General features: G+C 32.2%; 2 protein-coding genes across 9 annotated transcripts in view; one reads left to right on the top strand and one right to left on the bottom strand.

Annotated features, from left to right (window-relative positions):
* Positions 1-15965, top strand: part of LOC106664726 (regulation of nuclear pre-mRNA domain-containing protein 2) — a 29195-nt gene extending 13230 nt beyond the window's left edge. For 2 of the 4 annotated variants that reach the window (XM_014390696.2, XM_014390694.2), the window contains exon 11: positions 13888-15965. In XM_014390696.2, coding sequence (XP_014246182.1) covers positions 13888-15303 — 1416 coding nt within the window. In that variant the 3' untranslated portion in view covers positions 15304-15965. Of the gene's footprint in view, positions 1-6434; positions 8154-13887 lie in introns of those variants that run through there. The other 2 variants (XM_024228145.1, XM_014390697.2) reach the window with 2 other exon arrangements.
* A 3599-nt stretch (positions 15966-19564) lies between these two features.
* LOC106664703 (elongation of very long chain fatty acids protein 4) overlaps positions 19565-25258 on the bottom strand; it is a 109717-nt gene continuing 104023 nt past the window's right edge. For 4 of the 5 annotated variants that reach the window (XM_014390641.2, XM_024228157.1, XM_014390639.2 and 1 more), the window contains exons 2-6: positions 21747-21934; positions 21607-21687; positions 20184-20483; positions 19836-19985; positions 19565-19700 (exon numbers count right to left, since the gene is read on the bottom strand). In XM_014390641.2, the coding sequence (XP_014246127.1) occupies positions 19626-19700; positions 19836-19985; positions 20184-20483; positions 21607-21687; positions 21747-21911 (771 nt within the window). In that variant the 5' untranslated portion in view covers positions 21912-21934 and the 3' untranslated portion in view covers positions 19565-19625. Of the gene's footprint in view, positions 19701-19835; positions 19986-20183; positions 20484-21606; positions 21688-21746; positions 21935-22249; positions 22345-25258 lie in introns of those variants that run through there. The other variant, XM_014390645.2, reaches the window with a different exon arrangement.

The following is a 25258-nucleotide window of genomic DNA, read 5'->3' as shown; positions in this document are numbered from 1 at the left end:
TGATATGATTCATAAGGAAATGTACAAATTATTATATGGCGCATAAATAAAAATATAGACCAAGTAACAAATTTTCACTTTTAAAATAGAAAAAAAAAGTTTTAAACGTATGGTGTAATAAATTTAAAGGAGAGAGAGAAATATAGAAAGTTTTCAATGCATGTTTTGCTTTAAAGTCTGATTTTTTAGGTTTTTAAAGAAGAGTTGCCTAAAGGGTTAGAATATTTCATGGCTACTACATACTGCAATTTCTTTAGTTTTTCAATGGATTTTTTAAAAATAGGTTAGGTCAATGGTAAATCAAATATCCTCCTGCTTTGGAAATACATTATTTTCCCAGCAGATTTGGATTTTTTAGAACCCAATATCATAAAACAAAGAGAGTTGTGCCAGGAGCGAATTGCTCAGAAAGGTCACATCGTGTCATCTCGAAATTGCTGGCAGAAATCTCAGGGCTGTAGATAGGATGGTCACAGTGGGCTGAAAGTTAGCAGACTTTGACTTCTGTCGAAAGGCCAATCTACCACACATTTGTTGTTGTTCTCTAAATTAAGGAGTCAATCTTTGAAGAATTTCTGCTGGTTTTATGTCCAGTTCTGGCATCTTGAGGGCTTCTGCCTGGTCAGAACAGGTGACCAATGGCTCTCTCAATCCTGACATCCAATGCAGTACTCTAAAAGCAGCACTCACTTCAAAATTTTGCTTTCGTAAAAGTCTCATTTATATACGATATACCTTCATATACAAGATAAATTTATAGGATAATTTTAAAAAAATCTTTTGTTTTGTTTTTACTTTTTGTCATTCGTGATTACATTCTGTTCTTTTCTTTGTCAAGGATTTATCTATTTCGATATGCACAACAAAAGAGCAAACTTGAAAATCATATCCAACAAAAGTTCACTTCTTAATCGATTAATATAAACTAAAATTTATTATTTTATACTCGCTCATCATGCTTGATACAACTAGATCTTAAAATTTAGTCGAGTGTTTCATGTTTTTGATAGAAAATCAGCTAATAGAAATAATTTTCAATTTTCTTATGGAAGTATAGCCTGTCATATTTGATGTTTGGCATTTTGGTTAGAAAGCAAGCCCCACAAAAAACCCAGAATCAACTGATAAAAATGTATGTAATATTGTTTTATACTAATTTTATTTTGTTCTTGTCTCTACTATCATTGAATTTCAGTAGTTTGTAGAAAATTTTTTGAATGTAATGTGCCTGCTCATTGATGTATACTGAGATTTATTTAATTTTTGTAATGCTTTTATATGTAGGTTCTTTGATGTGTGTTTAAGCAATAAAATTTTTTCTTGTAGTCAACTCCAAAGTCTCTCTTTCTTCCACTGAGTCTTAAAAGATCTCTTGTAGATTTATTTACTTATTTTTGTAAAACATAATAAAATAATAATTATCAAGATTAGTTAAAAAACTAAGTCCGACAAAAGAAAAATTTATAACAAATTTTCATGTAATGTGCCTGTCCATTGATTTCTTTCTAATTTGAATAATGCTTTTATATGTAGATTTTTTGATAAGAGGACAGTCTAAATAAAAGAAAGTACTGATTGCTGAGATTTTGGTGATTGTATAATGGAAGCTATAGATGTGTGTTAAATCACTGATACTCAGTAATAAACAAATTTCTTTAGCAAACTTTTATGCATTACTAAGGAGTGAGCATGGATTGTGTTAGGTTAAGTATGGTTAAGGACAAGTTAGGTTAGGTAGGGTTACGGACGGGTTAGGTTAAGTAGGGTTAAGCATGATTTAGGTAATATGTGAGTTAAACTGAGGGATCTTTTTAGCAACATTGCTTAGGTTTTTTCAGTCTCCCCAGGGGGTTTGAATCCTATAATCTGCCCTCTTTTTTTGTCAGTGACTGCTATATTTTCTTTTCAACCTTTAGCTTAATTAGCATGGATTGTGTTAGGTTAAGTATGGTTAAGGACAAGTTAGGTTAGGTAGAGTTAGGGACGGGTTAGGTTAAGTAGGGTTAAGCATGATCTAGGTAATATGTGAGTTAAACTGAGTGATCTTTTTAGCAACATTGCTTAGGTTTTTTCAATCTCCCCAGGGGGTTAAATTTGAATCCTATAATCTGCCCTCTTTTTTGTCAGTGACTGCTATATATTTTCTTTTCAACCTTTAGCTTAATTTTTTATATTTTCTACTTTTCCTACTTATTTATTTTATCTGCTTATCTCAATATCTTTATTTTTCTTTTTTAATTATACTTTTAGCTAATCTATTATTCTTTATAGTCACAATAAAAAATATATTGCAGCCTGTATGTAGAAAAAAAGTAGTACTATTTTTGCTGTTTGAAAGTTACGTTTGGCTAGTAAATTATTTTTTGTCATTACTCCTTTGGTGAGCGTAAAACATTTTATAGAATTTTTAATAAATCGTGTGATTTTGTAGTAGCCTAATTTCAAACTATTTATTAATCAGCTTTGTTATCAATAGATCAACTTTATCTATATTTTTATTTAAACTCAAATCATTTCTTCTTGTACTTTTGTATAATTTCATTGTAAATTAATGCCTTGCAAATAACTGATTCAAATGTGTACTTTAGTTTCATAAGTGTTAGACTCTTGTATTGATGTAGGATAAAAATTCGGTGACAGTACTTATAAAATTAGGATTTTGTTTTTAAAAAAAATCTTCGGTTAATTTTCTTTTATCTGTTTTATCATTGATTATGAACGAATCATGGGTATTGATAAGAGAATGAATTTATCACACAGTAACAACTGGAATTGTTGATTTTATCAGAAAACCAAGATAGTAATTGTACATAAATAATAAAAATTAGTTTGAATAGTAATGATAAACCTGGGCACATTACATTCAAGATAGAAGTACAGAATTTTCAGGTATTAGCGTGATTTTTGTTAGGGTTTTAGTGATTGTGCTAGGGTGTCACAATTAAAATTAACTCGTTAACGGTTAAATTCCCAGTTTTGTTGGGAAGGGGACCAAAGATAAGCCTTGAAGTATATTTTATAAATTTAAGATTAAATTTTGTAACTAAAATATAAAAACATTTGCATAGCTTGACCTTATCGTACATCTTCGTGAATAACTTAAAAAATGTATACAGAGTGTTCGGCTACCTTACAAACTTTACCAGTAGATTCTACATTCAAAATGGGGCCAAAAAGTCTTAATTAACTATGTACAGTCTGAATCTCAACAGCTTCGGAGTTATTCCCCTTTCGCTGATTTTTTAAGATTTGACTACCTTGCTTCAAATAAACAATGATGACTCCAAAACAAATCTGTCGATACCGTTGAAAACAACGTTAAATTTCTAATAAGATGTGATTAATTCTAAACTTGTCAACATCGGTGAAATAAGCATTTTAGTAGACAGAACTTAGAAAAATATTATTATTTTTTAATGAAAAACTTACTATGCTGATTCTAAACTAAGTTTTCCAAACCTAGAGACCAGAAAATTTCAGAAAACATCCTCCATTTAATATACTTTTTATTGGTGTAATTGCTTTTTTAATTACATTTTTCAAAGATGAAGAAATTGATGAAGTAAAGGAAAAACTGAGGTTGACAGATTGGTAAGGTGGAAAAATGAAAAAAAAAAATCGTAAGGAAATTTTGAATAAATTTATTAAACATTTTTTAATTTGGGTTCGAATCCAAAATACTGCAAGTGTGCAGGGGGGATCCATGAAGATTGAAGTTTACCATGAACTACCAAACCTTTTAAACGATTCTGTCCGCTGCTGAAAAACTTTAACTTTCGAGTTACGGAGGCTAATATGAGAAAATGGGTTCGTTTGTCCATTGCGGGGGGTGGAGAGCATTTCGAATCGAAATTAAAAAAAGTTTAATAAATTCATTCAAAATTTCCTTAAGTTTTTTTTATCTTTTGTTATTATTAATCTTTCCACCTTACCAATCTGTCAACCTCAGTTTTTCCTTTACTTCATCAATTTCTTCATCTTTTAAAAATGTAATTAAAAAAGCAATTACACCAATAAAAAGTATATTAAATGGAGGATGTTTTCTGAAATTTTCTGGTCTCTAGGTTTGGAAAACTTAGTTTAGAATCACCATAGAAAGTTTTTCATAAAAAAAAAATATATATATTTTTCTATTGGGTTGTCCGGAAAATAATGCAGGATTTTGGTATTAAACAAAAAAAAAGAAACTAGTTACTTTAAAGCAATGTTCTTTAATCAAAATAATTTCCCATACTCTCAATACATTTCTCCCAACGTGTTGGTAACTTATTAATTCCGTCTGAGTAGAATTCAGAATTTTTAGAATTGATAAAGTCAATAAATGCATTTTCCAGTTCCGTTTGATTTTTGAATATTATGTGTTGTAAGTAGTGGTCCAGGTGTCTAAAAAAATGGTAGTCAGTAGGCGAGAGGTCCGGAGAGTAGGGTGGGTGAGGCAAAGTTTCATAGCCAAGCTCCAATAATTTTTGTGACGTTACACGTGACACATGTGGTCGAGCGTTGTCATGCAACAAAATGGGCCCTTTCCGATTGACCAAAGAGGGCTTCATTACTGCCAATTTCTGATGCATGGTATTAATTTGGTTACAGTATGATTCAGCATTGATGGTTTCGCCAGGATTTAAGAAGCTGTAGTGTATTAAACCAAATGAAGCCCACCATACCGTAACCATTACCTTTTTTTGATGAGTTGGGGGCTTTGGAAAATGTATTGGAGCTTCTCCTTTGTCGAGCCACTGTCCAGAACGTCTAGTGTTATCGTAGAGAATCCACTTTTCGTCACATGTAACAATTCTGGCCAGAAATGGGTCATTTTTGTTTCGACAAAGAAGTGATGCACAAACATCAAAGCGCTGATTTTTTTGGCGATCGTTTAATGAGTGTGGAACCCAATTTTCGAGTTTTTTCACTTTTCCAATCGCCTTGAGGTGGTCAGCGACGGTCGTTTTACTGACTTTGAGTTGCTCTGCAAGTTCTCGAACAGTTGTTTTGGGGTTTTCTTCCACCACTGATCGCAGAACATCATCATTAAGAGAGGAAGGCCTTCCACGACCTTCTTCATCTTCAAGGCTGAAATCTCCCTCCCGAAATTTTTTAAACCACCTTTGCACAGTGCACTCATTAACACAACCCTCGCCCCAGACTTGGTTAATGTTTCTAGCCGTTTGGGCTCCGCTTCGGCCGAGTTTAAACTCGTAAAAGAAAATCGTACGAAATTCTCGCTTTGACATTATAAGGATGACTGAATTATTTCCAAGTAGCGGAATGCTACAGAGGTAAACAAACAATATCATTTGGAAGAGGATTAATAAGTGTTGACATTCATACAAATGAGTAATCCTGTAAACGTAAACAGAATATTTTATATAGATTTTTTTTAATGAAAACTTAAAATCCTGCATTATTTTCCGGACAACCCGATAAGTTCTGGCTACTAAAACTCTTATTTTGCCAACGTTTACAAGTTTAGAATTTATCACTTCTTATTGGAAATTTAACGCAGTTTTCAGTGGTGTCAATGGATTTGTCCAAAAACCTTTAGTTAGTATTATTATTGAGTTATCATTGTTCATTTGTACCAAGGTAGTGAAATCTTAAAAAATCAGAAAAAGCTGAGTAACTTCGAAACTATTGAGATTTGGACCATAATTAATTAGAACTTTTTGGTTCCATTTTGAATGTAGTATGTACTGGCAAAGTTTGTAACACGAGTAGTCAAACATCCTGTATATAATTTTTGACTGTAAAATAGATGCATAGGAATGTCGGATTAGTGTAATCATTTAATGGACCTGGATAATGTAGGTAGCCACAAAATATGCCTTGAACAATGATTACAATTTCTACAAGGATTTCATCATTTAATATAAATTTTTGGTATTAATTTAGATTCTTAGGCTTTATTCTTCTTTTCTTTTATCATCAAATTCCATTGATTAAATTTTAATTAACCAATTAAAAAAAGTATAATTAACATGTAGAAAAACAGCAGTTGTATAAATTGAATACAGTAAAACTATCACAAAAACATGTGTATTATTATTTGTTGTTTCTTCTTTTTATATTAAAAAGATTCAAAGGTCCTAGCCACAAGTATTAATCTCTACGAGAGAATATTTTAACTTTTAAACATTTTCTCTTCCCCATTTCTTATTTTCAGAGGAATGTCATAGAATAAATGTTGAAATTTGTCTGTAGATTCTTGTGTTTTTTCTACAAATATTAACTAGTAAACAGTCAATATTGTCCAAATGTAATCAATGACTTGCTTTATGATACATTATATCGTAATTAATTAATGTATTTCACTTTAGTTGATTTCGTTTTATCTTTCTTCAGAAGATACAAATGAAAATACAATTATTTGTTTGCAAAATTTACAAAAAGAAAAAAAAAAGAAAATTAGAAAGTATTCCCATTATCACCTGTTACAGAATGTTTTGAGAAATGTATTGACTTCTAAAGAAGACAACCGTTCAAAACACAGTAGCAACAATTGTAAAGATGGAGACTACTCGGATTCCAGCCGTCTTTATAATGAAAACAACCATGTGGATAAGGATACATCTACTGTCGGTCAGCGTAATGTTCTAAATACAGTGCCCAAAAACCCAACAAATTCAAATAATGATAATTTTGAAAATGTTGACATGGATTTGTGTGAAGCTCTTTCGTCCAGTTTTTACGATTATAACACAAGCTCGGTTTTACAAATAGACGAATCTTTTAACGAAGGAAACGTAACACTAGATAACAAAGACATTTCTAGCACTATTAGCGAAGATAAAGGCCCAGTTATTACGACTGAAACGATAAAGTTTTACTGCCGTAATGATGTAGAAAGTGAATACGCCGGAAAATTGAGGGACTTCAAATATCCCAATTATGGTGAGAAACAAGAGTTAAACAAAAATTTGATCACTCTCACGCCTCCTCCTATTCTTCCTCCTATGCTTCATAATTCAGTCGAACGCAGTTTGCTCTCATCTGGCGGTCTACCGTTGTTACAACCACCGCCGATTCCCGCCAATTATGTGCAACCGCCTCCTGTTTCACCATGTCCGCCTCCTCCGTATATGCGTTCGGAAGTGTCGCCGATTCCAAGGCACATGCACAAACTTCCTCCAGTCTTCTTACGCCCCCAAAACTATAATATTCAAAGGTTCCCTTGGTAAGTCGGTTAAATAGATGCCTATTATTTCAAAATTTGAGATTAAATTTTCAGAAAAAACCCACACACAATCATACATAAGAATAATAGTTACTCTTTTGTATAACAAAATTCTTTAATTTCATAAGAAGAATTTAATTTCATATAAAAAATAAATATTGAATTAGTTTTTTTTATGACATGTAAACCATCAATATTAATGCAATTGTTACAAACATTTTCAAAATATAATGTTAAATTCTGAAGAAAATAAATTGATATTGTTCAAAAGCTTGTATATTTTCATTAGTAAATAATTTAAAATAATTAATTAAAAGTGACTAGATAGTTTCATAGTATAAGAACTGATTACTTAAACCATTTATCATTCAGGTAGTAGGATTTTATACAATTGAATTATTTTATTTTATAAATCATCACAAGGTAGTACTGATTTTGGAGAGTAGAATTGTGTTTTATTGTGTAGCAATTTCAAGCCTATTTTGATTGAGATGATTATTTGAGGTCGGTTTTTTTTCCAAATTCTTAAATTAATAAATGTTTAATTTAAATTTCACATTTCCCCATTCAATTTCAAAATGAGGTAGTGATCGTACTGTTTTAATAAGATGGAAACAATATTATTTCAGTTCTATGATTAGACACAAAAGTATGATGATTTTATTGGCATTTGTTGGATTAAGAACAATTTCTAGTGGAAAATTCTTCAATAAGGAAATGTAAATTGGTCAATAAAGAAAGTAATACAGCCAATATTTGTTGTTGTTGTTATTATTATTATAAACAATGGGGCTTCATCTGTTTTGCCTAAATTTAAAAACTAAAACATGCATTAAGACAAAATAAAATTTTATTGTTAACAATTAACAAATTTTTTATTAATTAATGGACTTAAGGTTTTTCTTTGCGTCAACTATAGGTTTATAGCTATACATAAAGATAAAAAAGCCAATGGCACGAGTGGGATTCGAACCCACGATCTTCGGCTTGATACGCCGCTGCGAGGTCACGATAGCTCAAGTGGTAGAGCAGCGGCGTATCAAGCCGAAGATCGTGGGTTCGAATCCCGCTCGTGCCATTGGCTTTTTTATCTCAACTAAAATCCTTAATTAATTGTAATATATTAATTGGTCAAGCGGACCTCGAAATTAGTGAATATACGTAAAGAGTTAGGTTGTATTACTTTCAGCGATTGAGAATGCCGTTTGTCATATCTGCTCGGTATTTTTTTTAGTCTTTTTACAGACAACGATGAATTTTCATTCCAAAAATAAATTCTTTGCTAATTTTATAAATAAGATGAGTAAAATCATTTTTAGTCTTTCATTCAGCCAATTATTTCATCACAGAACAATAAGTTGGTATCTAGTGTATCGAACTGAGTAAAATTGACGAATGAAAACTTTTTTTTTATATAGAAAACACGTTTTGTGATTTGTCTTTAATTTTCGGACAGGAAGATTGCAATATGAAACCGATGTGCAATTTATTGATTTTAGTGAATAAGTTTGTTTTCCTTTCAATAAGCAATGTTCATTGTACTTGAAAAAAAAAAAAAGTTTATCGCACCATGAATATTTGTAAGACAAGCTTATTTCTCCCAGAGCTTGCATTTTTTATTTATTTATTTTTCTTGTATTGAGATTGTTACTATTTTACTTATTTATTTACAATTGGTATCAAGACTGCTTACAATGAGTTCATGTATGTTTGAGAAAAAAAAAAAAAAGTGTCTATTAATGTCGATTATAATAAAGCTTTGTTTAATATATATTCATGGGTCTATTGTTAAATTACCAGTATTCTAAACTTTTTATCATTTATATGGCAATCTTTTAACAAAATGTTAATTTGCATGTTGCATCCCATTGTTTATTTTCTTGGTTGACACACTTTGTATAAAAAAGCTTTAATGGGTCCCTAGGGACATGTAATAATGTATAAATTGTGGTTTTTCGACTGATAATTTTGTAAATTGTGCAATTATCCATTTTTATCCCCTGCTGTACATTAAATTTTGTTGTGTATAACTTATACTTATTAACAGTATAAATCTTTGATTTGTAAACATTTTTTTAGATATAGTTGATAAAAATTAAACTTGAATAGATCTGTATAGCATGTAAAACAAAATAAAAAAACAAAAAAAAATCGTTAAATGTATGTTTACAAATCTGAGAAAAGTAGTATTTACCCTGTTGGTTTGGATTGCATATACATAGTTTGAAATTATTTTTTATTATTTGTTTTATTTTTATTAACGATAATGTTTTTGGCTGTAGCAGTTCTTAATGAATGACATTTGAGCGTGTATATATGGTAATATATAAATTTTGTTATACAAATCTTTTATCATAAGTTTCCTTTGATTTCAAAATACAAACGAAAAACTACTTTATCCATGTGGAAAATCCACTTTTAAAAATTATTAAATACATGTGTACTAATCCAAAATTGGATGAAATGATTTTGAAATAAACTCAACTGCTCTTTTTATTATAATTCAAATTGCAAACACATCCATTTGTTTTTTAGTTAAACTGCTGATCTATTCTTGACCATTTGGTTATTTTCGTAATTTCTCTCATGATTAATATAAAAAACAATTGTAACTAGACAAGAGAAACATTTGTTGAAACTTTTCCTTTATTATTGATCTTGCATTGAATAAAGAATGAAAAAATCACTAAAAATTTATAGATCCCCTCTACCAAAAGAAAAAAAAAATTACGAATTTATTATAACAAAAGTAAGAAATAAAAGCCATTGAAATAGTTTGGAGTAAACTAGATTGGTTTGAGAAATTTGAAATTAAAAGAATGTCCAATTAAACATAGAGATAAATGCTGATGTGTTTGTAACTCCTTCAACCTGATGATGAGCGTTTAATACTCGAAATCCGGATTGTTGTGAACAAAAAATGTGTGGGTAGAACTATTATTTACAAAAAGCGAATCTCCATACCACACCTTCATCATTTCTATTAAAGGTCTAGAATGTTCTGAACTTAAGCCTAAAAGTAAAGCGAAGCATGCGATATCATGCTTGCAGTACTTGAGTAGAGGTAGGGGTGAGCGTGCTTTCATTACCTCGCTGGGAGAAGCAAGAGTGCGATATCACCTCACCGTACTGAAAGGGTTAAGAGTGATACAAACATGCCACAACTGTAATTTTTATAGCTCCTGTGTTCATTATACAATATTAGTTGATCTTACTGTATATGTACATAATTAATATTTTTCATTGTTTTGGTGAATTAATTTTTTACTTACACAACAATGAATTTCATTTTTTCCGTCAAGTAACATGAGTAAATGATGATTTCCATTTTTTTTCAGAATGTAGTTTAGACTTTTTTTTTATTCACTGGATTTTTATTATTATTTATAGTGATGTATCAGTCCTGAGTTTTTCACTTGTTTCATTTTTTGAATGAAAATCGTTTTTAATTTGTGGTAATTGAATTGTTCTTGCCCTTCAGCAAGAACAATCTGTACAAATGCATGTTTTTCTCTGCTATTTAACAAATTTGGTAAGAATAACATACACAAAACCAAGAGATTGAGGTTTATCTTATTTCGCACTTTAATTTATCAAGGTTTGAAAACTAATTAAGATGAAAAGAATTATACTTATGAATTCCAGAGTACAAAACAGTTACACTTTGATAAATTACTTAGTTTAAAAAATTCTATAAATGTATTAATTTTTTCATTAATGTCAAACTACCCGTTTTAGAGGTCAGATCATTTTACAATACTTGTTTTCCGTTAATTACCATATAAAATTCCAACAGCAATGCCAGGATTTGAACACGACTGCTAGTGTGGCTAGCTAATACAATTATCAGATGCCATGACGAAGTGGTTTGTACATAGACATTATTTTTCATTGAAACTCATCTCTCAAAATATTCTCAGACAAAGTATAATAAAAAATTTGTTCGTATGGTAATGTATATATGTTTCTCTCCCTTTCTCAAGAAACACACTTGTAATATTTCAATGATCAGAAAATTTCGATATAGATGTTTTAGGCTAGATACACAATTTTTTGCACGACCATTGCTGCACCAATGATATTGCATTATTAGGGAGTGCCATGGGATTAGGTTAGGTGAGGTGAGTTAGGGAAGTTAGGGATATGCTAGATTAATTTAGGCGGAGTTAGGGTTAGGTTACATATTCTGGAGACAATGTCGTTAACAAGACACGGAGAAAATATGTGAATTTATCTCATATATTGTTTATAAAAAATCGAAAAAGTAAAATAATTTTAAAAAACCATTAATCCATTTTTTTATTATCAAGTTATGAACTTAATTTGTTGTGAACATTTTTGTGTTGAGAATGTTTTTTTTTTCTTTTTTACGAGGGTTCGCAACATCAGAGGTCATATAAACCCTCAGGGTGCCGGTGTTTTTGAAAAAAAGCCCATTTGTAAGTATGTCGGGTTCGAATGCAGGGCCGCTGGATTCGAAGCCGGGACCTTTACGTTACAGTGATGAGCGCCATGTCAAAGACTAAACCTTGCGGCCACCGACGCCCCCTTTGAGAAAGTTTAGTTCAGTTGACCGTATTTAAAAAAAAAAAAAAAAAAAATGCAATAAAATTCCTCTAATCCCACCAAATCCAGGAAAATCTGTACATTTTTAAAAGGAAATCAAATACATCATAGACATATTGTATAATTTAAATTTCTATCGCTAAGTAGAAAGCCAACACACAAATTTCAATAAATGAGAATATGCCAGTTGATACCTCTGTCTTTTTAACATGGCTTTGTTTTTGTGACTCATCTTTTCTTGCATGACCATTTTAACATTACTGTACATGGTTTGGGTTAGGGTAAGGATTGGAGAGAGATTATGCTAGGTTAGGTAAGATTAAGATTACAGATGAGTTAGGTAGGGTTAGAGATAGATTAGCTACACTAGGTATGGTTAGGGGCAGATTAGACTAGGTTAGGTAGGATTAGGATTAGGGACAGGTTTATACACAATATACCAATCATGTTCGTGCTGTGCAGGTCATAAAGAGGTCTCTAGGGATTAGGTTTTTATTACATAGGGTAGGGATGGGTTAGGCTAGGTTAGGTAAGATTAAGATTACAGATGAGTTAGGTAGGGTTAGAGATAGATTAGCTACACTAGGTATGGTTAGGGGCAGATTAGACTAGGTTAGGTAGGATTAGGATTAGGGACAGGTTTATACACAATATACCAATCCTGTTCGTGCTGTGCAGGTCATAAAGAGGTCTCTAGGGATTAGGTTTTTATTACATAGGGTAGGGATGGGTTAGGCTAGATTAGAGTTACTATTAGATGAGTTAGATTACATATTCATGATTCTTTTGCTTATTTACTTTTTTCACAGAAATAATACTAAATGACTTCTGTTTAATGTTTTGCCGAGGTTTTATTTAAAGGGTAAAATCAATTTAATATGGTATTCGTGGCAATTTTTTTCATAGCATGTCAATTATGCACTCTGAAATCTTACAGTGTTTTTTATTTTGTTAAACATGGTGAGGTCTGAGGTTTTGAGCATTTAGTTTGATCATGTCAAATCATCCTGTCCTCCTCAAGTCAGTTTGTTTTGGGCTCAAATTTCCAGTGAAGTTCCTTTCTTAATAATCCAGCATTTTAAAGTAGTATTTAATAATTAATCTTTTTATGTAAGGTTTTGGTAGAAATGAAAAAGCCAGTGTTACAAGCGGGATTCAAACCCACGACGTTCAGCTCAATCCGCCGCTGCTCTAACCACGTGAGCTATCTTGACTTCAATTCGAAATGTATGGTTGAAATTGGTGTCCGAGTGGATCGAAGTCACGATAGCTCAAGTGGTAGAGCAGCGGCGTATCTAGCCGAAGATCATGGGTTCGAATGTGACACTGGCTTTTTCATTTCAACCACAAAACCTTCCATAAAAAGATTAATTAATTGACAGAAGTAATTTGGTCAATAGACCACTAAATATAATGGAATTAAGTAGTATTTAATGCTTTTCTCTCTCAATAAATCAGCCCTGTTTTCTGCTTGTACATTACATATTGATTATTACAGAGCATTGCAACATACAGACAAACAGATTAAAAGAACACCCATACCACCAAATTGTGGCAAAATGGGGAACAAAGCCTGACAGACAAAGTCAGTACTGGCAGTCTAGGACAGCCACATAACTTTGCGGCGCAAAAATGTGTATTAGCATTGTGTTTATAAATAAATTTAAAAATTACATGCAGTAATAAATAATTTTAAAGGATGAATTACACGAAAATACAATAAAATAAAAAATTGTTGACAAGAACCTGGCAGTATACAATATGTAAATAAAATACGTTTTGGCATAACCATAGACAATTATTTCAAATGATTTTTTTTTCAGTGATGTTTTTTCATCATGATTTGTTTAAATTTAAATATAAGTTATGAACAGTAATAAAGATTCTAATTCTTGAGTTTTTTTTTTTTTTTTTTGAAAGGGAATAAAAGTTTCCTGCTAGCTTAATATGCAGTTTTAATTCAAAATTAACACAAAAATGATGTTAATAATGGTGGTTGCAGGTAATATGGAACTTGGTGGTTCCAGCCTCCTTAAGAAATATATATTTACTTCCTATTTCTATATATAACTATATAAATTGGTATTAATTAGTTATTTGCATATTTTATATTTTACCTTATATTCAATAAATTCCATATTTGATTTTAGGCAAGTTCTAAACCTGTACTTAGGAATGTTCAACCAATTAAAACACAAATTTTGGACCAAACGACTGGGATTGATCCAGTTATGTTGCAGAACTGGAATAGTGATAAGGATTTTGAATCTCCTGAGTCTCCTCCATCATTTGAAAAAGCAGGGATTTCTAGGCCTAACGATGATGTTGATATGAGAATAAAAGACATTGACCATAGAAATCTTATAAGTCTTACTAGTCGATCTCCAACAGGATGGTCTCCAATATCAGCATATGGGGATGAAGTGTTAGCAATGAGTCCCGATGATAACAACGTAGGAAGTATCGATATGGACTTGAGCGATGATGATGACAAAAAACCAGTTGGAAAACCTATTGAAGATACATCAAAAACTTCTCAGACACACAATTTACACACACCGGAAATGTTACCAGAACAAAACCCGTCTTTTTTCACCTCACCGATGTTACTTCTTCCTCCACCTCCACCTCCATCACCGCCATCACACAGTGTTCAACCTCCGCCACCACCTCCTCCACTACCACCCGTGATTTCTCCTTCTACACCGGTATTAAAAGGTTGGTCTCAGGCCGGTACAACCGAGTATCCGAGAAATCATAGCGACAGCTTCCCTTCGATGTCTGTGCCACCACCTCCTCCTGTTCTACTGACGAGTCCGACTCAGAGGCAATACCAGAGCTATGAATCAAGCACGTCTTGCTCGCCTGTTACGGCAAGCCCTTCTCTCAAAGCTGGATCGATCTCACCTTATTCTCCAGTACATGTTCCTCCTCCTCCTCCACCACCACCTCCTCTCACTCCCATACAATACAGGCCGTTGCACATGAACCAACCTAATTTTTCTCAACGCTTTTCCAGATACAGTTCCGATTATACCAGACCGGGTAATATAACTAGGCCCACTTCAGTGACAGATTATAACCATAGGTCACAATCAATATCTTCGTACAATTTAATAAATTGCGATGGGAGATTAAGGCCAGATGAGTCGCCCCCTTTTAATTCTGGCCATCCTAATCAGTACAATCACCCCGTTCCTTCGTCATATGGAGGTGTCACTCAAAATAATAGGCAAAATGCAAATTTGATACCCACAGACAATTTACCTCTTTATTCACAAGCACCACCATTTAATACTCTTGTGCCTGGTAATGGAATAACACCATCACCGGAGAACAATAGGTTGAATTTACCGCAAACAAATATGAATCAAACAAGTCCTAGGTATAATACTGGTGCAAATATTAGAGTTGTTAACACAAACCAAAGTTCGTTTAATCCTAGAATTCCTCATTTTAATTCGATGTTACGTCCGAATATTAACAATCAACAATTTCCAATTCCTCCACGTCTACCCCACTCAAATCAAAATAACAAATTTTCAGGGTTTCACAAATGGTCATAAAGTGATTTTTTTGCTACATCTTTACCTTTTTTCTTATTGTATATAAAATTGTTGATTATAGTACATTAATGGATTGTATAAAATAATTATAAAATGATTCAAATTGTACAAAGGTGTAAATGATTTATTTGAATTATGCCTTAGGACAAGGATATCTTTGGTGATTAAATTTAAAAGAAAATATATATTAATTTTACTTCATTGAAATTTTTAGGACTTTTATAATTTATGTTGTTTTTTATTTTTATTTTTTAAACCCACTATTAAATTTCATTAATTCAATTTCAATTGGGAGTCAACGTTTAAAATGATCAAACCAAGAGACTAATTGTAGTTTTCGTCTTTTATAGTGATATGCTACTAAAAATGTTGAAATTTTCTAAATTTTTTCACCATTGTTGGAATAGTCAACGTACATTCAGTTTTGGCAATTTTACGATAGCCAAGTGTTCAAATGTCAATGTTTAGCTGAATGAATGGGTTTTTACAAATTGAAAAAATTTTAAATGTATACTATTGTTAAACTCTAAAAGAGCAATTTCTTTAAATTTTACCACCGGATTGTGGAAATAAAAATATAAGTGGTACAATTACTTCAGTTGAAGCATACATGTATAATGCATAGATATATTTTATAACATTAAATTATGTTTTTCCACAAAGTCGTATTTTATATTTTCCTTCTCCTCACACAAGAGTTTCTAGTAAAGCTGGTGCCAAAGAATCCTTGTCAGTAGTAATAAATTTGTAAATATATCACAAATTTTGTGAGCTCCCATTAACCAACTATTAATTAGAATCAAATGTTTATAACTTTTGTATATGAGATTGTTTACAATTGTTATACTATTATAGTCATTGACTGAAAACATGAGCTTTTTTTTGTATTCATCATATATGAAAAAAAAAATCAATTCTTGCATTGGTGATTTTTTTAAGTTTAAACTAAAGTTGTAATTTTGGCATTTGCAAAAAAATTTTGTTTAATAGAAATTTTAACAAAATATTTATCGATAAACAAATTGTACAAATTTGACTGCCTTATTGTTAAATAGTGAAATAAAATATTAAGAGAGAACTTTATTTTTACAGGTTGTTTTTATCAATTACTCAACCTAGTTCACTCCTGTTCAAAAAATTTATGTGCTATATACAGGGTGAATTGCTACTCGTGCTACAAACTTCTCCAGTAGATTCTTCACCCTAAAATGAACAAAAAAGTTCATATTGTCCATGGTCCGATTCTCAACCATTTCAGAGTAATTTCGCTTTTTATCGATTTTGAAAGATATCACGTCCTGGCGTCGGAAAATCGTGATATCTTTTAATCTAAACATTTCTCTGAAAATCTAATAGCACCGTTGAAATTCCCGTTAATTTTTCAATAAGAAGATGACGGTGGCAAAATGTTTGGGCTAATTTTTTGTGTTTTATTTCAGCCAGAACTACAAAAAGAGTGGAAAATTGTGTAAATCGGAAAGTGTATAAAGTAATCCAGAGTTTCTAATTTTAGTCTCAGAAGGCAGCAAATTTGAGGAAAACTACCTGATTTAATAACGCTTCCAACGCACTCGTCATTTTCTTATTTAGTGGTTGTGAGACCAAGATGTTGATGACAAAAAGAGAAAAAATGGTGGTTCAAGGATTGCTAATGTTTGAGAGTGACTTGCTACTCGTGCTACAAACTTCACCAGTAGATTCTTGACCCTAAAATGAACAAAAAAGTTCATATTGACCATGGTCCGATTCTCAACCATTTCAGAGTAATTTCGCTTTTTATCGATTTTGAAAGATATCACGTCCTGGCGTCGGAAAATCGTGATATCTTTTAATCTAAACATTTCTCTTAAAATCTATAAGCACCGTTGAAATCCCCGTTAATTTTTCAATAAGAAGATGAAGGTGGCAAAACGTTTGGGTCTTTCTTCCTTGACCTTCTAGCTGTTTGTAAACTTCTTAAGCATTACATACTAAATGGGCATTAAATTAAATTAAAAAATTTCAATGGAATTATGATTTTGATTCTCTCTAAAAATTAACGGGGATTTCAACGGTGCTTATAGATTTTAAGAGAAATGTTTAGATTAAAAGATATCACGATTTTCCGACGCCAGGACGTGATATCTTTCAAAATCGATAAAAAGCGAAATTACTCTGAAATGGTTGAGAATCGGACCATGGACAATATGAACTTTTTTGTTCATTTTAGGGTGAAGAATCTACTGGAGAAGTTTGTAGCACGAGTAGCAATTCACCCTGTATATATATTTTTTTTTTACTACAAAACTTTACAACTGTAAGGTCATATAAACCCTTGTCCTTCCTCTGAAAGAACCCATTTGGAAGTACGTTGTGTTTGAAATCAGGACTGCTGAGATTTGAACGGTGAACCTTCTAGGGATGAGTTGCTGGGTCACCATTTCAACCACCACTGCAAAGTAGCCCAAAAGCAGCATAAAACAGTAAAACATATAGTCTTCAAATCTGGTTATTAAAAAGAAAAATCGTTCCTATCTGTCAAGGAAAAATCAAACGTTACATTATTTGTCAACCTGACAAGGGTTTTGGAGTGTGTGAGTATTTACAGACTTAACAGCCCTAGAAGATTCATTGTTGGGTTGTTGCCTGATCCCACAGAAAAACTACAAAATTTTAATCACCGATATCTTGAAGCCAGGCAATACAACTAGCAGCATTAATCATGGTCTTAAGAATACACTTGTTAACTTTATTTTTGTTCAATTTTCGAACAAAGTTGGTTGACGATGCTGTAAATTAGGTGCAAAAAAGTTAAAGGTTAAAGAAATAATTTGTCTTAGCTTGGAGATCTCTTGAAGCTTTTTTATAGCCACGAACTTGTAGAAAAACTGAATTAATTTACATTTTTAGGGCTCATATATGCGTATAAATAAAATCTATATTACTTAAGAAATACTACACTGCAACATACCTAAAAATCTGATAAAAAGTCGTAACTTTAACCTGGAGAGCTGTAGACAATAATGTAGATTGCACAATGAGGGTCATAAAAGCTTAAACTACTTTTGCTTTACAAACTGCAAAATGTTGGCAGTAAGTAAAATGTCGGCAGACTCAAGAATCACCCACTTCCGGGTGTTGGCAGTCTGGGGTCAGACTTTATCTTATCCGTCCAGCAACCGAGCTTGGGCTTCAGGTGATCTATCAACAGATAGAATAATTCAGCATCATAATTTTGGGTTGATAGAAATGTAATTTATTATAGTTTTGATTTTGTGAAGAAAAGTATATCAATGGGAAAATACCAAAATAGTATAACTAATAATTTTCATTCTTGAAGTCAAAATAAAATATCTTTGAAAAGAGGTTTTTGCTGCCTCTGATCCACTATTATACTAATAAACTATTTTGTAGATTTTAATAAAATCTAGTCCCTTTACTTAGGCAATACTCTTGCCTTGTTTAAAGTTATTTTAAATTTTTTGTAGTATTTTGTATATACAAATTGGTTTGCTACTTGCTGAAAGAGGATATAATTGTCAGAAAATGATTTTCAGAATACAAAATCAACTAAATTGAACCTAAATTAAGTTAGGTAGGGTTAGAGAACAGTTAGGTTAGGTTAGGTAAAGTGGGCTAGAGAAGGTTAGGTGAGATTAAGTTAGGTAGGGTTAGAGAACAGTTAGGTTAGGTTAGGTAAAGTGGGCTAGAGAAGGTTAGGTGAGATTAAGTTAGGTAGGGTTAGAGAACAGTTAGGTTAGGTAGGAAATAATGCTTCAAAAAATATTAAAAAATTATGTTTATTAAAACAAATCAAGAACAATAAACTATAAACAAGTCAACAAATGTATAATACATTACAATTGAGAAGAATATTGTTTGACAAAATTGAAATACTCAACATTAAATTTTGGCGATATGTGTAAACATTAGACATTAATAAGTAATTAGACATTTTTTAATAATATTTTTACCTATCATCATCTATCGTAACTTATGTTTAACTTGTTATAGGTATAAAAAATTGTTATATATAGCAATTAAATATCAAACAATTCCTGGCTTTCAGTCTTTAAGTCTAATCCTGATGAGTTAGAATTAAAACATTTTACATCTTAACAATACATTTTAAAGCTTTGCCTTCATCCCACTAAATAATATTTACATAATGACAAAGAAAAAAACCCAATAACATTAAAATTATTTCATTTATTGTATTAATAACACAATTAATAATTATCATGAATAATAGTAGAAGTAATTGTAATAAATATAAAACATTTCAGGAGACTGGGAGGAAATAAATAAAAAAGGGGGTTTAGGTTTGAAGGTAAAATGAAAAATTAATCCATTTTTGAGGAAGTTGTCGGTTGCACTGCTTTTACAGTGAAATCACCATAGCCCACAGCACGTTTTCCCTAAATAAATCAGTTCAAGTTAATTTCAGGCTGTAGATTTTGGCAAGTAAATAATTTTTGCATATAATAAAAAATTGTTTTTGGAATAAATTATTATTTTCAGTTTTGTATCATAATAATGGGGAATTGGCTCACCTTTTCTATGTATGCTTGAGCATAGAAATTTCCAAAAAGAACAATAAATGAAATCATATAAATGACAAGTGCATACTGCATCCATAGAGGGAAATCACAGCCAGACCTGATTCCATTGATTCCAAGAATCAATGCTGTTGTAAACTGAACCTAAAAAATAAACAATTATTAAACAATTAAATTCATATCCAAGACAGTAAATGTTTTTAGTGTATTTAATTTCATCGGCAGAAATAAAATGTATATGTACAAATTATTGATTTATTTGCAGGCTGAATCATGCCCAAAAAGGCCAATTTTGAAATAGTTTCAATATATTTTTCACATATAGGATAATTTGTAACTTACCAATTGCAACATCGTGAGATATTTCTTCCACCAGAGGTACTTGGCAATGTTGGGTCCAAGAGCGGCTAAACCGTAGTAACCGTACATGAGGACATGGATGAACGAGTTGACCATTGCCGGGAGAAATGTGGATCCGCTTGGAACCCATTTGATACCGATCCACCAAAGGGAAAACATGGTCGAGTGGTGGTAGACATGAAGGAATGTGAGCTGTTTCTCTTTCTTCCTCAGTATAAAGAAGAAAGTGTCACAAAATTCTAGGAGTTTGGAAAAATAGTACCACCAAATTGCGTTGACTATCTAAAAAATAAATAAAAAATTATTGTTAGAACTTTGGAAATTTTTGAAAATTGGAAAAATATTTTCATTATTTTCTATTTGGTTTCTGAATTTTTTTTGACATATATACTTAGTAGTTCCTTGATCTAAAAATGTAATAGAACCCAGAATATCGTGTAAATTTTACACAATTTTTTTTAGCTTTTATTTAAATTATGATTGCAATCACCATAAAAAGGACACATAGATAAAATAACATTTGCACTAACCACCGAAGATGACAAAATGCTTGTTTGACTGACAAAAAAGACCCAGAAAACCTGGTAATTTTTTCACACAGGGGCGTCAGTGGCCGCAACGGTTCAGGCGTTGACATTGCGCTCATCAATGTAAGGTAAAGGTCGGGTTCGAATGCAAGACCGCTGGATTCGAACCCAACATACAAATGTTTTTTTTTTCAAAAACACCGACACCTCGAGGGTTCCCACATTTAATTAAAAATTTGTGTTGTAAAAACACACATTTCATCACACTTTTAATTATCTCTGTTTAGAATTGTAAACATTATAAAAAAGTCAAATAGATGAAATAACCCCATAGTTGTACAGATCACTTAAGAAGGTAAAGTTGAAACATGTCTGACAGACAAAATAACCTAAAGAATCTGGTAATTTTTGCACATTTTTAATTAGGTCTTTTTAAACATTGTATCATAAAAAGGGCAAATAGAGAAGTAATATCCTAAGGTGTACCATCCACTGAAGATGGCAAAATGCTTGCCTGTCAGACAAAAGACCCAGAAAATCATGTAATTTTTTACACACAATCTCTGTCGTTTGAACCCTGACATGTAAGTGTTCTGACGTACTATCCATGTTTAAATTTATCATAAAATTATTATCCTCTCAAGCTCAATGTAATATGTAATCTACCTATATTTACAAAAAATCAAGTTATGTGTTAACATTTGCGATAAGAGTTGGTGAGACTTTTCTGAAAACGAAGTGTACTTGCTTCACAAAAGTACGTTATGTCGTATTCAGAAACTGTGTAAAAAAATGACATATTTTTCATTATTTCTCATGGTTGATTAAAAAAATTTACCTCAGGTTTAAAACTTCATTGTACAACTTCGAGTACTTACTCTCATTTCTTCCTGGTGGTTTATGTGCTTGATTGGTTGGCAGACGTAACTATATTTCAGCCTGGTTGATGCGATTAGCAACTAAAAAAAATATTGTTTTGTTAAATTGATGTTTTGGTTTAAATTATAAATAGACGTACCTCAATTGCTATGTATAAGTTAAGTAAGCTCATGGCTAAGTTGTACGGAACAAGGCACCAGTTGAGCTTGAAAGGTTTTCTGTTTTTCATTAGGCGAGGACCTATTCCTACAATAACCAAATATAGGATTGTGTAGAGAAATGTTGGCAAGGGGGAATCAACCATCAACCACCCTTTTGATCTTCGATCTAAAAATAAAATTAAAAAAATAAATTAAAGGAATAAAGAAAAAAAAAAATGAGAACAAACAGGTGATTACATTGTTGTAAATTTCTAAATTGTAAATAATATTGCTTTTTGTATTATTTAATTGTTTATAACAGCTAGAGTATGAGATTATATGTGGGTATGGGAAAATTTTTAGTGAATTATGCTAAAAATAGACATTTTTCATGAAAATTCAACTGGTTTTTGTTTCAGTTTTTGTTCGTTTTCTAGGAGAAAAAGTTTATTTCGATTTACAATTTTTTTTTTTGCTTGGCACACTCCGTTCTGTTTCTTACCATCGGGGACTACGGTAGCCAGGTGGTTAGCGTGGTAGACTCTCGGCTTGTAGACCTTGCGATCGTGGGTTCGATTCCCACTGTCACTCTGGCCTTTTTTTTTCACGATAACCCCCCCCCCCCCATACACATATGCATAATAATTCTTGGCTAATATGCAACAATCATAAAGCCATTAAAATGTTCCACTTGTCTCTCACTTGTCCCAATACAGCTACAAAAAGTTCCATTCTAAAATACCTTATCTTAATCCCCTTGTCAAAAACCTGTTATCCACTACCTTACCAAATAATCCCCGAAGGAGAAGACTGAAGCATCGGTAGCCCCGTAACAATATTTCTTTGCCTTCATAGAATGAATTCATCACGTTGATGGACTGATGGCTTTCATCATTGGGTGATTCCCGCTCATGAGTATATGCTAATATGTAATATTTTATCTGTTTTGAATGTCTAGTCTGGATAAGAATAATTTTATGAGAGAAGTTTTATGTAAGTTTAACAGAAGAAAGGTTTTATTCAACAAATTTTTAATTAAAGTTACTTCAATACTTATAGTGTTAATTAAATTCACTAATTTCGTGGTCCGCTTGATCAATTATATTACAATTAATTAAGGTTTTTAGTTGATAAAAAAGTCAATGGCACGAGCGGGATTCGAACCCACGATCTTCGGCTTGATACGCCGCTGCTCTACCACTTGAGCTATCGTGACCTCGATCCACTCGGATCTCAACCGCACCTTTTGAATTTTCCCTCCTTTTTGCCATTTTTCAAGGCGTATCAAGCCGAAGATCGTGGGTTCGAATCCCGCTCGTGCCATTGACTTTTTTATCTCAACTAAAAACCTTAATTAAGTTAAATAAATTGGTGTCACTATGTAAGATAGCTGTGTTATGAGCAAAACCAAACAATTGACCAAAGATATTTAGTTTTATAATTCATCTATGTAAACCAAAAACAAAATAGGTCCAAGTACAGTCCCTTGCGGAATCCCAGCATGTGAGTGCAATATTTTAAATAGGTTTTAATAAAATTTATAGTAGTTCTAGATACAACGATATCAATTAATTTACTAATTAATAGGGAATTATGAACAGAGTAAAATTTTTTTGTAAAGTTGAGAAATAAACCAATAACTATTTTTTTTGCCGGCTAACTGGTAAGGTCACTGCTTGCTCCTCGTATTTTCAATCTCGTGTTTTTTATTTATTACTAGTAAAAGAGCTGTCATTTATATTTAACCCATCCACAAATTTCCCCTCCAAACACACGCACGCACACGCATGCTGTGGCGGGTCTGAGGGATACTCTAAATTTCGTCTGAGACTCGCCACACACACTCAAACATTTTTGTCAATAAATACAGTCACATCCCAGTGTAAACCAAGTATGAAGGGGTTTCTATATGCAACTATAAACTTGTATTAATTTTAGGTATTCAAATAATGTATCTCTGATGTCTCTGTTAGGGCCTAATATTTTTCTGTCGTCGGAAGATAAGTTGCACTTTTTCCAGTATTCTTGCAGTAGTTAATAGTCAGATATTATATGCTTTGTAGTGACTGTCCTTATAGTGAGCACCGCTTCGTTCTTTTGCTGAGGTGCCCATGGCACGTTCAACTGGCTACGGTCAATCGTCAGGCTGATCAACATTATTCTATTCCTTTTTTTTTTTAATTCTCCAATGCTCATGGTTTCACTGTGCGTTTGATATCTTTTAGCTTTTCGATCTTAGTCATGCAGCAAATTTGCCAGTTGTCCCAACTAATTCTTTTCTTCTCTCTTTTTATACGTCCGCTCTTTCATTCCTTTCAATGGCAACGTGACCCGGGATCCAGATGACGGTGACCTCACTATTATTTTCTTTCAGTGTGATTGATTGCCTGTACATGTCTGTTATTATCAAGATTCTCCATTATAAAGTGGGATATATCAAATAAAGCTTGATCTGAAGATTTGCCAGGCTGGAACCCATATTGATTAGAGGCAATAAGTTTATTTTTTATTAAGTAATTTCTCCCTTGAAAGCCATTTTTATGTAATGGTATGATCATTGATTTCTTAACCGTGTTATACAGCTAGTAGTTAAATAAATTCAAAATTTTTACTTGTTCAACGATGATTGATTCATCGTGTACAGTTTGATTAAGAAAAAATGAACTTTTATTTAATTAAAATTAAAATAAGTACGCTTCATTGCTTTCCGTAAAAGGTCCGTTTTCAGAGAAAGTTTTGTCAAAGGAGAAAACCAATTGATGACTGGCAAAAGGGAATCCGTGCCTAATTATCAATAGCGATATAAATCAAGTTGGAATGTGTTTTATTCTCTAAGCGCCCAAGCCAAAGCATACCGTTTCTCATTTTAAAAGGTTAACGGCCCTGGAATTCATTTCTTTTCAATTACTTTCGAATAAGTCATCTTTTATAAATGTTCACCCCGAGCGAAACAGCCGAACGTATCAAAGGAAGCAGGAAAAACTTCAAATCCTGATTCTCGACAGGGCACTGCGGATTGAATGGGAATATGAAGGAAATTGGTATAACATTGCAAAGGAGAGCAGACCAATATTGTGGTGTATATACCTAATATTTAGTTGCTGGGGCATGAAACAAATCCTTAAAGAATGGAATATGTCCCCCGGACATAGGCAATCGAAGGAGTTTCTGAAGGAAATCAAACCAAAAGAAGCGAAATGGTTATTCTCTAACTCTAGGAGGGGAATTAGGAGGCTGATAGGTATCCTANAAGCAGGAAAAACTTCAAATCCTGATTCTCGACAGGGCACTGCAGACTGAATGGGAATATGAAGGAAATTGGTATAACACTGCAAAGGAGAGCAGACCAATTATCTACTGGTGTATATACCTAATATTCCTACCTGGTATATGTACGTAACTGGTGCCACACTTGCCTTAGGAAGAAGTGTTTTGGGATGTGCAAGATACCCGTAGAAGAAATTCAAAGACTAAAACCGTGCATACTGATTCTTTGATTAACTAGGACACA

The sequence above is a fragment of the Cimex lectularius genome, unplaced genomic scaffold (genome assembly GCF_000648675.2).
Source record: "Cimex lectularius strain Harlan isolate CLEC.00 unplaced genomic scaffold, Clec_2.1 scaffold154, whole genome shotgun sequence".
Taxonomy (NCBI): domain Eukaryota; kingdom Metazoa; phylum Arthropoda; class Insecta; order Hemiptera; family Cimicidae; genus Cimex; species Cimex lectularius.
This window is presented reverse-complemented; position numbering and strand designations above follow the sequence as displayed.